General features: G+C 35.1%; 1 protein-coding gene across 1 annotated transcript in view; it reads right to left on the bottom strand.

The window, feature by feature from the left end:
* The window catches only part of XRCC6 (X-ray repair cross complementing 6), a gene marked incomplete in the record, with an annotated part of 18,974 nt that extends 5,823 nt beyond the window's left edge, over positions 1–13,151 (bottom strand). The window contains 10 exon segments of the mRNA XM_072420210.1: positions 1,277–1,406; positions 2,274–2,435; positions 3,850–4,018; positions 5,120–5,306; positions 5,579–5,762; positions 8,128–8,382; positions 10,497–10,635; positions 10,975–11,084; positions 11,982–12,077; positions 13,016–13,151. Of these exon segments, the coding sequence (XP_072276311.1) occupies positions 1,277–1,406; positions 2,274–2,435; positions 3,850–4,018; positions 5,120–5,306; positions 5,579–5,762; positions 8,128–8,382; positions 10,497–10,635; positions 10,975–11,084; positions 11,982–12,063 (1,418 nt within the window).
* Positions 13,152–13,160: the final 9 nt, after the last annotated feature.

The following is a 13,160-nucleotide window of genomic DNA, read 5'->3' as shown; positions in this document are numbered from 1 at the left end:
GCTTTCATGTTGTCTACTTATACTGTCTTAATGCTTGTTTCGATTTTTCACTACCCAATAGTAATTGGCAACAATAACATTTTGGAAACATTTATATTCTTGTTTACTATTTCTTTTTATCTTTGTAAATGCATCTTGACAATTTTATCTACCTAAGTGTAATAAAACGCATTAACAACCATTTACAGGTAAAAAACCCAGTAGTTTACAAAATATCATTATATTACCCCCAATACCATGAGGACATTTAATTTTGATTGGCAGACTTTACTTAGTAAGCTAGTAATTACAACCATGGATAAATATGTTGGAAACTGTCCATGAGAAAGAATAACCCACAATTATTTCTGAAAGAATTTGAAAAGTAATTGGCACTTAATTGTTTTTCCATGTTTAAGAAAGATCAGGTGACACTTTAGAGCTTTTATTATGATATTTCAATAATAACACAAATAAAAATGGAACGGACAAAAAGGAATCTTTTTTTGCACAAAGTGCTTTTAATGAGACTTCTGCATCTGTCAACAGGTAGCCTCGCCTACTTACAAGCGAGGGTGAAACACAGCCTAAATGAGCAAAGCATTTACCTTATACACTACCTAAGAAATCATTGTTTTTTATCTTATAATTATTTATTATTGTACATTATTGCAAACTTAGTAGTGTAGTTTCTTGTAAGATTTCTGCTTCCAAACCTTTCAACGGCAAGGTGAGCAGAGGTAATAAAAAAAAGTAGCATTTTCATATATTTCACTACTTTCCACATACGTCCTGTTTTGCTCAGATCAAGAGGAGAAACCTATTGACTTCTGAAAAACTGCTTTGTTTTCACTTTTTAAGACCCATAGTCCATTCTACTACCTTGGCCATTTAACCCCTCATCCAACAAGTAGGGTTTAATGATCCTTATGTCTCATTTGTTCCCTGTTTTGTTTTTGACTTTGGCTTTCAGTTTGTACAGAGGCATAAAAGGTTTCACGCCAAGGTGGCTGCAGGTGTCACAAAAGACAACTTTTTTTTTATTTTACTGAAGCACCGCTCCCCTTCAATCCCCACTGCTATACCAGTAATTGGCAGACTACTGTCAACAGTCACAAATCCAACCCTACTAAGGAAAACCACACTTTAGAAAACAGACAGAGACTATTCAATATAGCATATATATAAATATATATTCTTTTCTCGTGTATAGATGCACTTTGAATGTAGCATTCCTGCAGATTAACATGCTGATATATGTAAATGTGTTTTACAGAGGTATCAGAAGATTACCAACCTGTATTTAAATCTCAGCTTATTAACAATTTCTTTCATTTTATCCACCTGCTCATCACTGGCAGGGACCTTGTCTGGCCCTTTAACTTTACGAATATCATCAGCAAATGGAATAAAAATTAGATTAAATCCTGAAATCAAATAAATAGATTTACCATCAGTTTATGCACATTACTTAAAGGAAACTTGTATACAGAAAAATACATTTGTTACCAATGCTGACTGTACAACTGCTGCCCGTACTACAAATGCAGGTTGTCAGAATTATACCTGTGCAATGAGCAAAGTTCCTGCTTTTGATTACAGAACTGCAATACAGAGTAAGTAGGGGGGACTGTACCCTTGCATCTACATACAGAGAAAAAGTCCTTACTGCAAGCAAAAAATTGTAGTTGCAGGTTGCAAATTAAAGTATGAAGATATTCTAAATATCTTTTTTACAACTCAACTGAAACAAAGTACTACCGGTAAGAAGGAGGACTACAATTCTGAGTTGCAAACCACCTAATGAGAGGAACTGAAATAGATGCATTGCCCCAGTCCTTTGATGAAACAGCTATACAAGTTTTACTTTTTTTAAGTTCTATTACAACCCCTAGTTGTCAGTGGAATACCTTTTTTATAAAAAAATTGGAAATGACAAAGAATATTTGATACATCTGTCAAAGGTTTTTGACCAAAAGTTCCACCCCATCTACTACTATGCTATAACCATTGAACCATTGTAAACTACATTTAGATAAACTGAGGCATTGCCATACCTACCTTCTAATGATACTAATGATGGTTCATATATCCCCCACAGCACTAAATATTTAGGAAACATCCAGGTCATACCCTGCATCAAAACCTAAATGCTTCCTCTGAGGTCATACAGTATCTTTACTTGAAATAGGCTTTGGTGCAGCAAAACAACTTTGCTCCTGCATTTGTAGCATTTTAAGTACTATGATTACCAAAAATATCACCATTTTTGTTTTATTGGTGTGGATACTCACCTGGAGGTTTAATCTGTATATTGTCCTCATCTAGTTTTTCTTCCTGTGGCACCAGGGCTACAAACCGAGGGGGTGTATTCCTCCGAGGAATGTATCTGCAAATAGCCATCACTTGTTTTTCTAAGCATTTAATTAGTAATGCATGGAAAAAGGTGCTGCTTCCTAAAGAGAAGATATGTAAAAGAAAAGAGCATCCAATGAATCACTGTGCATACTGCACACCTATAACACAAAAAGTAGTAATCTGTTTTATAATCTGTTTTGCAGCAAGACTCCTGTATAAAGTCCAGAATATTAGGATTTATAAATCACAAACTAACCTTGTTGCTCACATCTTTTCATTTTATTCTTTACAAAATATAGATTTAGACAGTATGAAAGAACAAGTTTAGTAATAAAGTCAACCACCAAGCAAGTAATTCCACCCAGCAAACACTGCAGCTGTACTAAAGTTTTCTGAGATCCACTTTGTTATCGTGCCCTATTTTGGCATCACCATTTACATCTAATATACAGTTGTCTTTAGTTCCTTTGCATTATACTTCTTCCTAGAAAGACATGGGCAAAAAGTTGCTTTCGATAAACATACATGGCAGCAAAGTGTTGATAAAGTTTCCAACTAATCCCCTGAGGAAGCCACACTGCAAAACGCGTCAGAGAAACATTTATTATGACTATGATTTAATATCTAGGGATCTAATTTGTCTAATCAGCTGTCACCTACCTCATAAAGTATGGGGATAACCACTCCTATTTGTCGTATACTACATTATTTACTTATTGCTTTTTGATGTACTAACTACTTTAACATCAATATAATTATTTACTGCCATAAAACCCCAGCTTCTTCTTAAATTTTTTTCATCTTGAAAAATCATCTTTACTCTCTAATTAGCGTCATTTAAATCTAAACAGGTAGTGGTTAACTAGAGTCTGTCAAACAGGGTGACCAGGTCACTGTAGTCAGCCAACACGAACCGATCAAAGATTGGAATTTAACAAGGTTTTAACCAACGACAAAGGCAGCAAAGGGAGCACAAGACACTCTTTTCGTCTTGCAGGACTTATGCAGTCAGTTTTTAACATTAACACCACCCACAGTGAAACAATAATAGGCTGAGATTTGAAAAGGTCCAACAATCCACATGCTCCAACTGCACGGTACTTAAACAAGTCTTCAAAGACAGGATAAGCATGACAGCTAGCTAGTACCAGAGTGGGGTCAGAAGAGCGCTTTTATAGAGCCCAGTGCTCAGAGCTTTCAGGCTGTTCCTCATAACATCTAATGACAGTACCTGTCACTTGTATAGCTACTGAAATAGACCAGTTCAATTAGAGAAAAAAAAAACTGCATAGTACGCTGGAAAAAAAACTAAGGATTATTGATGAAAGGACAGATTATCTCCAGTATTTTTTTTCTACCAGTATCCATTTTTCCTAAATGTGGCAGTATAACGTTAAAAAAGGCTGGAATATAAGACACTAGATTAGCGCTAGTTTGCAGCAGAATGGTAAAAATGATAAACCGTTTATTTTTTGTGATCTAACGTAAAGGGAGAGATTTGCTTACACTCACCACTAACAAGGGCTTCCTCTGGGTAAACAAATTGTGCAGGTCTGATAAAATGATGCTTCTTCAAGAAAGCGATTGGTTTAAACCCAATCAAAACCAAACTGGGGTCATCAAATCTTTTCAACTCCTCCGTCTCTTCCTTTTCTAGAACAATCTGTCTGTTGCCATAGGTCTGTAAAAAATGTGCAACAATATGTGGACAATATTTCTAAACACTATCTACTTTTTTCACCCTACAAGCAAATACCGTGGACCCCCATGGTTTGCATGAAGATTTGAAGAGCAAGAGACAAGGATAGAACCTGGACCTCTTGTCTTTCATTTATCTATTTTTAACTATAGGTTTATAAAGAACACCATGTAATTTATAGATGGAAAAATAAATACCAATTAATATCAATAATATGTATACAGCATATATTAGATGCACCTTTTTGTTTTTGGCTTATATAAAGACACATCTTGAGGTTTATCCTGAAAAAGCAGTGATATTTTTTAAAAGGCATAGAGAATATGGAAAATATGTAACAGTTAGAATGTTCCAGCTACATATGGACTTAATAGTACTTTTTTATTGTTTGTTTTATATGTATACTATTGCATTCTTTTTGCCAATATTTTTATTAGAGGTCTATTAGAGTTTATATATTAGTTTCTTGCCAGCCATGGGAGTCACAATATGAGTTTTGAAACTATTTCCAACAGCCCGATCTTACAATAAACAGGTAACGGGTACCTATTAACACAACTTATATAACATTAGTAGAGTGCAAAAATGTTCCTCCTTTGTTTTGAGGGTGGAGATTTTGTAACAATGACAGCTACCATTAACAAAATGTTACATTGTTTATGTGAAGGACTGCTTAGAAGTTTGGTTCTTGCGGCATACTTTCTTATACTCTTATGTGGCAGAGTGGCTTTTGTTAGGGAAACTGTTGGAGCAATAATCCCTTATTCATGTAGAATGCTAGCCCTTTTTTTACCGTTTTAAATATATTGGTATATGGCTTGGAGATTATATGTTTTGCCGAGTCTTCCCATTTGTATAACTTAACCAGAATGATTAATATTTTTATAACTAAATTGCCCAAATTGTTCCCTGAGATCAGGTCAGCATATGAGTTTCAACAGAGTAGCACAATAATTAGTGGCATGTATTGCATTTTCACAGTAAGCACAATATGTTTTGGTGTTTTTGAAAAGGCGATTTGTAAATTTTGGCTTTAGGTTCCCATGTAGCTAATATTTATGTACTAGTTCTTTTTTTTTGTACCTGTGACTTCTTTGTATCACTGGGAAGAAGCAAACTTCCATTCTCTCTATTAAAAGAACGTGTCTTTGTTTTCACAGGCTCATTGGATTCGCGGTAAAGCTTGACAGGAGGGGCCTTCATAGCTTTCTGCAACAGATTATAAATGCCAACTGTAATATTGACATCATTGCCCACTTTCAATGAAAGTCTGCAATATATGAAAAAACAAAAACAGTAAGGCAAAGTAGCAAAAAAAAAAAAAAAAAAATTGAGACAAGTAAATTGAATATTAATATTCAGGAAAATTTATACTGGAACAGCAATTATATTTTAATTCTTCTTTCAAAGCCAAATATGCATTTGTATATAAAGTGGACCTATAATTCTATTTTGTTTAAATAAATAGATTGCATTTTAAGCTCAGGAATCATGAGAATAATCATACAAGAACTGAAATAATATTTTTAACATTCAAAATACCTGCATAGAGAACGCTTTTTGCTTTCCTTAGCCCTCACTCTTCTCATTAGGTCATCCAATTTCCTGGAAGCTGTTTGCTGAACACCAAGGTCCTCATCCTCATCAATGTTTACAATATCACGATAGAACAGAGAGATGTTAAAACCGTTATGTTTTTCAAGGTGCAATAGATCCAAGAAGATTCCTGAAAATATATAATTTACAAATCAAATCTGCTACAATGACTAATTTTTACTACATCAATGCCAATTTTATTTCCTATGTCACATTTTTCAAGCATCACTTGGGAATAATATATTAAAACGACTTAAAAAAGGGGCGGTGAGATACATTGTTGAATAAGTAATAAAACAGTTTTTTTGTGCTGCAATCCCCAAAATTTTATTTTAGTGACTGACTTTGCTCCTTTTTCAAAGGAACATACCAAGCTGCAGGCATGGATTAAAATGGTCTGCTGATCGCCAGGCTCATCTTGCACTTAGCAAGCCACAGCTTTGACAGTTTGAAGGATTTAATTCCAAATGATGTACATTTCTGCTTTTTGCCTACATTTCCAGAAGTTAATTAGAACTGAAGATTATAGGAGGAGCAAATAATGCATATAGTGTGGTCAGATCTTAGAATTCCCAGTGAATGGGTAAACCTTTAGAGCTATATAAATACAGACACACTGCAGGAACACAATACCAGTTTCAGTAGAAAATAAGTGTTCTGAAGAATGGAAATGATTGAAATAGAACTAGTCCTTCCATAATCTTTAAGAAACGCATCAGAACCAAACATAGTTGGACCATATGCTTTACAAAAACAAAACAGATAATGCAAAAAACATTAAAACTTATGTTATAGCTCATTACAACCCACTCTGCATTACATGCCATAAGGTGTAATACCATCAATGTGTCAATGCATGTAAATGTCTCTTGTTGTATGCGTCAACATACATCAAAATGTGATGTATCTGTTGAATTCAATGGAAAAAGTATCCGCCAAAATCAAACAGTGTGGTTCAGGGCTGAGCATGGAAGAGTAAGTGAAAGGAGTAAAAACAATACACCCTCCACCCTCCCTGGTAAAGAACAAGCTCAACTCATAGAATAGTTACAAAGGTAAAAGGTAATTGGTAAAGGTAAAAGCAATAAATATGTTGAGAACCACACTTTAATCATAACATTAATTATAAATAACAGAAGACATATTCATTAAAAGACGGTTTCTGTGTTAGTCCATTCCAGATTGATATGTTAGGCAAAGCTAAACTCCAGCCTTACTTTTATTTCCTTCACACCTCTAGGGCGCCCTTTATGGTCACAAAGGTTATATGTATTTTTAATAGGGGAATACTGACAAAGGTTTATCTCACTGTGCACCACCTCTAACTCATTCTGACTTTGTCACTTACATGTAATAAATGCATATATTTCTGCTGATTGCTTTATTACTAATATTATTTAGCAAAACAATCATAAATTGGCTGTGTTTGGGGCAGGGAAAGATTGGGTGAAAAAATACTTCCATGCTAGACTTCAGCAGAATTAAACCTTGTGTTACTCAGCTGTCCCTGTTCCCTAGCAGAGCATCACCATCTTCTTTCTGGTCTGGCCAGGATTATCTAACTCCTGCATGCACATTTATTCTCGACACGCTCAGAGGAAGCCAGGAATGCTGGGTATCATGGCAATCAAAGCTGATGTTGAGCAGCTCAGCTTTTTGACAGAATCTTGGAGCAATCAGGCAGGTAAGAAAGATTATTGCAGAAGGGACATTGCCTGTCTCTTTCTGCAATAAAGACTTGTCTGATCACGTATTCTTAAAAGTGGATTTTTATGCTCTTAACCATATAAGAGTTTGGATTGTTCCTCCTTTAATTTCTTTATCATAATAAAAATAAATAAAAACTTCAACAAGAAGGAATATGCTCTTAAAACAGCAAGAGGAGGTGTGCACATACAAGTACTTAAGCACAAACATTTTACAGGCAAATAAAAGAAACCGTCAGGTTGCTTAAAGCAAGGCTAGACTAAAGACAAAAAAAAAAATAAAATCACACACCAATAAACCCGAAGATCCCTGCACATGCATCAGATGTGCATCTATTTCCCCTTGGTAGAGCCAGAGCCTCCTGGGGTGCATGACGTAAGAATTATGCCACGGCAATCAAGAATTAAAGTGGCGGTGCTGCACCCAAAAAATACAACATTTTTACTTTTTTTTTTTAGAAGGTTTGTGTACCCTTCTATGGAAAGTAAAAAGTTGAGTTTAGGTAGGCTTTAACTTTGAAACATCTGCCAAGAATTCAAATATCACTTTGAATTAATGATATTTTATGGTAGTATGAGAGCCTGTATATATATTAATCAATCTCTACGATAAACTACTTAACTATTATTAAATATATTTTGAGGTAGGATAGTAATATCATAAAATAAAAAATTATACACTGAAACTCGTCTCTTTAATGGGATGGGACCCCAGGGATATATCAGGTACATCAAAATGTTCATACGGAAACGTCAAAACACTACAAACATACAAACATTTTCCCTTACCGGTTTCCCGTAGATCTTTTGCTTTGGCTCTTGCTTGTGTGGTTTTTGCAGAATCAGTGGCATGTGGATTGTCTTCATTGGTGAACAGCATAATACGCTTGTGACTCAGTTTCAACTTAACATTGCTAAAGAGGTTTGAGCACTGCCAGAGAGCTTCTCCAAGAGAATAATTAAATGAATGGCCTATAGTGTCAGAAAAAAAAGACCTTCCTTTTTCTTCTCTGTATTTATCTAGATCCAGAACTCGCTTTGCTCCTATTCAGGAGAGAAAACACAGTGTTATGCTTGATAATAAATGAAGCATCTATCCAGATTATTGCAAATATCTGGGCCAAAATACAGCATGTATAATAGAGTTCAATCCAAGCAATGTTGTGTTTTCAGCAAAGCGCCAGCTTTTTTTCGGTCTTTTGACAATAGTTATTTGAATTACCTAAACATAAATTTCAAAAATGCCTTCCATTTTCATATGTTTGCTGCGCTATATTTTGAATATGAGAATTGATAGACATATTCGGTATAATACATAAAAATTTTTATTACGCCCACTAAAATCTTCTAAAAATATGTGGAACTTAAAGTTCCTTCTTATAATCCTTTATTTAAATATATATTTGTTAGCTCAAAATAAAGATTTTAAGTAATGTTTAAAGCTAAATGTTTTGTTTTTTTTGTACTTTTAAAATCATACATTAGTAATATTAGTAATAAAAAAGGCAAGAACAAATCATGGCCTTTTTCATTCAAAATAATGGCACTGCAAAGGTTTAGACCAGATTTAGTTTTGTGCCTTGTAGTGGTAACATGCATTACTGTAACTGCATTACTGGGGTGGGAACATCCTTATCCATGAAGCACAGGCCCAATAAATAAATTATGAAAACACTCAGGCTTAAAAGCAAAAACAGCTATAGGGTCTTTCATATGAAATTGGCACTGGGCTTTAAGCTTCAAAGAAGTTTTTACAACAATGTGCAAGTATGTAAAAGTGCATCCCACCAGCACTGTGACATCTGTGATCTCCCTTCTTTTATTTGCCTTGCCTTTTTCTAGGTTCAGGAGTTTGCAACCAGCTTTATTTGACAGGTCAGCCTAAAGTTATTCCTGTGCATGGTAATGCAGGTTATCTCACCCTGGCAGCTGGTCATTTCACCTATTTTACAGATGCCAGGGTTGTACACTAAGTTGTGCAGGTGACTAAAGGTGACTAATGGTGCAAAATTAAAAAAAAAAAAAAAAAAAAAAAAGATAGCAGGTAGAAAAGACAAGACATCTACTAGCATAAATACCCAATTGTAAGCATTTTTTTTTTCATATCAATTATAGCACTTGCCTGTAGCAGAATAATTAGAATATATTTTTACTGAAAACGTGAAACTCTTCCAGTTAAAAGTAAAAAAGAGAGCTGTTCACAGAATAGATGGATAGAGCAGGAGCCCTATTGGATAGAAGTACTAAGGACTTTGGGTAGAAGGAGTAAAGCAAAATGAAGAAAATATGGGAAACCTTTGAGGGCATGAAGCATCTGAGATGGAAAGGGGGACTCGAGAGGGACACAGTCAAGAGAAGCTTGGAACAGACCCTGGCTGGCTGACATGGGCCCACTGTGAAGCTTTAATAGCCAAAGACTCAAGATCAAGTGCCCAGTTTCCAATGTGATTGCATAATGAGTCCTGTTTTGTGAGGAAACTGGTATATGCTCTTACTAAAACTATGAAAATTTTAATTATAATTAATAATTTTTTATGCACCATTTATTGTTGGGTAACAGCATAAAAAGTACAAAACAAGCTGTAATCCTTGGACTTTACTGAGAGAACTAGACTAACAGTTAGCTATACTAATATATAGCTAAAGATTTTGCTATTAAGCAAAACAGTTACATCCCTTTTCATACCCTTTTTTTTTGCCCATTTCAAGTAAATTGGCTTTCTGTTCTTCCCTTGCTTGGCAACTTCTCCAGGACAAGACCTTATTTACCTTGCTTGTCAGCACAATCCTTTTTAATTAAATCTACATAATCTGTAACTGGCCAATGAGAGGAGTTGATGAATCTACTAGTTAAAGTAAAATTTTTGCTCAGAATTGTGAATGGGAATTTTTTTAACATAATTATTTACAATTGCCTCTTCCTCAAACGTTCATTACCAGACATGCAGAACAAGTGATGCAAAACTATATGCCTGCATGGTCAATATATTGTGTAAACTGATAGTGAACATTTTACTCCTGCTTTCAGATCTAATTTAAAAGTTTAAAAGTTTTATCAATGAGTAAATATTAATATAACAGATTCCTAACACTTCTTGGTATAAGGAAACAGGAGGACCCTTACACATCTAGATTCTACACAAGCAGTTAGTTCTTACCTGGTGTATCCAAATCATGAAGAACATAGATGTGCTTAAAAGGGTCAGAATTTTTGCTTTCCTTGGTACCAAAAAACACCACAGATAACAGGTCACGATCACTGCTGATAATCTTGCTGGTATAAACACTACGAATACACTTAAAAAGGAAAAAAAAATAATAATTCATGCAGTCTAAAAAAATGTACGTGATTTTGTAAAAGCAAATCTGTCTTTATTTCTGTCTTTGTATCCCCTTTCCCTCACAATATGCCTACTACAGAACTCTATGTGAATGGATGAAAAAAAATCAAATACCTAATCTGAGTCAAAATTAAACTTCCACTCCAGATCCTTCAGAAATTATTATTTTCAGAAGGAAAAGTTATGAGTTGCAGCCTCTATGTTTCTCTATTGACAGCCTGCATTAAAAAAACCTTGGTGGTAATACATTTTTGTGCAGTAATAAAGTTATGAAGATAAAAAATAATCATATTACCTGTAATGCAATTTCAAAAGGAGGTAGGTCATCATCACTTAGACTATCGAACATTGACTTTGATGGATCAACCAAGAAAATGATGCTGTCTCTGCCAGCAAATCGAAACTCTAAATCATGTGGAACAAAAGAAAAGGTAAGCAAGCAGAGACACTTTAAACAAACATTTATATATATTTATTATTATAATTTATGCAAATGGTTGAAAACTGTGAGTATTGTAATCTACTGAGGGTAAAGCAGGATATAGTTAGAACCTCAGCAAGGTTCCTATTAACATTTGTTTTCCTCCTTACTTCCTGTCAAGTCAGGAAGTGAAATGTCTTCAATTACAACACAGACAACAACAACTTTACAACACAGTGGTTGATAGTAATCATTTCTTAATTTTCCAGATTATTCATAAATGTTTTCCACTCTCACATCATCAACAGTTTATGTAGAACAGGAAATCCCAATTGCATCAGCTGTTAATACAGCTCGTAACACTACAAAATCATACAGATATATTTTTTTCACATATACAGTACATGTAGTGCTGCTAGGAACCAGAATTTTTTTTTTAATATTCTCCTAAATATGCTATATGAGACTAGCATAGAGTATTTTCAAGTATAAAACAAAATTAACTACAATTGCCCAAGAGTTGTTTGACGAGAACAAAAATCGATTAACAATATATTTATTTCCTCTTCATAGTTATTTTCATTTTTTAATAAATTTTACATTTTAGAATTTTCATGTAAGTAATAGTGTCACTGTGTATTCAGGGAAAAATGAAAGTGTCTATTCAAATAAGCAAGTTCAGCATTTTGCCTAAAACTGGGCATTAGGCTAAGATCTATGTGTGAGACCATTTAAAAAAAAACAAGCAAAGTTTTGTACTTAATTGTATTCAACAGATGTATACAGGGTTTATTCATCAGCTTTCTCCTCTCACGGTTTGGCTATATTTAATTATATTTAAAGCATTTATTTTCAAACAAAATGCAATTAATGAATTTTACCACCAGGCTCTGCGTCTCCATCTTCCTGTCCATCATCCTCTTCACCCTCCTCATGATGATAGAAGGAACCCCATTGAGCCATGGCTTCAGGTATTTCTAAGCACAAATAACAACATATCAATCATAAATATCCAGTTGCTCCTTGCTTTGGATTGGCCACTAAACGTAAAGCTCTATAGCTAAATACTGCACTGTCTGTCGGCAAACTCCGACCTTTAGGTCAGATATGGCCTAGCCGGTAGTTTGTGGATCGGCCAGGGAGCATTAGGAAATACCGGAGCCACCAGAGCTACAGTGCCGCCCCCTTGCAGTTGCTCCCCTATTTACCGCGGCTGGCGTTGATACTTCCGATGCCGCGGTAAATAGGGAAAGCTTCCTGAAGGTAAATTTTTTGGATTGCGGAGGAGAGGAATTTCACTTCAGGGGGCGTTACCTGGTGGTGGGCGGAGCCATTAGGGTGGGTTCAGACTAGTGTGCTCCCACCCACCCCATAAAAACTTTGCCGACCCCTGACCTAGGCGATCAAGCATCAAAGGGGATGGTGCTGCACTTTTTTTTTTTTAAGTGTTGCACTTAAAAAATACACAAAAAAAACTAAATTTTACTTTAAAAAAAAAGTTGTCTACCATTTTATGTAAAGTAAAATTTCTGAGTTTAGGTATGCTTTAGGTCCTAGATTGTAAGCTCTTTGGAGCAGGGTCCTCTCCTCCTGTGTCACTGTCTGTATATGTCTGTCATTTGCAACCCCAATTTAATGTACAGCGCTGCATAATATGTTGGCGCTATATGAATCCTGTTTATTAATAATAATATAAATGTCTTAATCACCATGGCAATCAAGACTTAAAGGGGCAGTGCTGCACTCTTTTAGGCAGGCTTTTAACAAAAATAAAAACAAAAATAGAGGTTTGTCTATCCTTGTATGTATAGTAAACAAGTTGAGTATAGGTTAATTACTTTCTGAAATATACCCTGGTCTGGCTGCAGCCTTTGTTACGGGGTATTGAGCACACTAGGACATATAACACACTTACAAATTGCGCTCCACTTTCCTGAATCTCACTTCCTGATTTACGCGCCCTATGTCATCATAATGCGCCCATGTGTCGGTGGGCGTGGTATAATGTGTCAGCAGGTTTGTATTTCCTACACTCCTGCGTTCTCTTCAGCAATGACAAG

Source organism: Pyxicephalus adspersus, chromosome 8 (assembly GCF_032062135.1).
Source record: "Pyxicephalus adspersus chromosome 8, UCB_Pads_2.0, whole genome shotgun sequence".
NCBI classification, from domain to species: Eukaryota; Metazoa; Chordata; class Amphibia; order Anura; family Pyxicephalidae; genus Pyxicephalus; species Pyxicephalus adspersus.
This window is presented reverse-complemented; position numbering and strand designations above follow the sequence as displayed.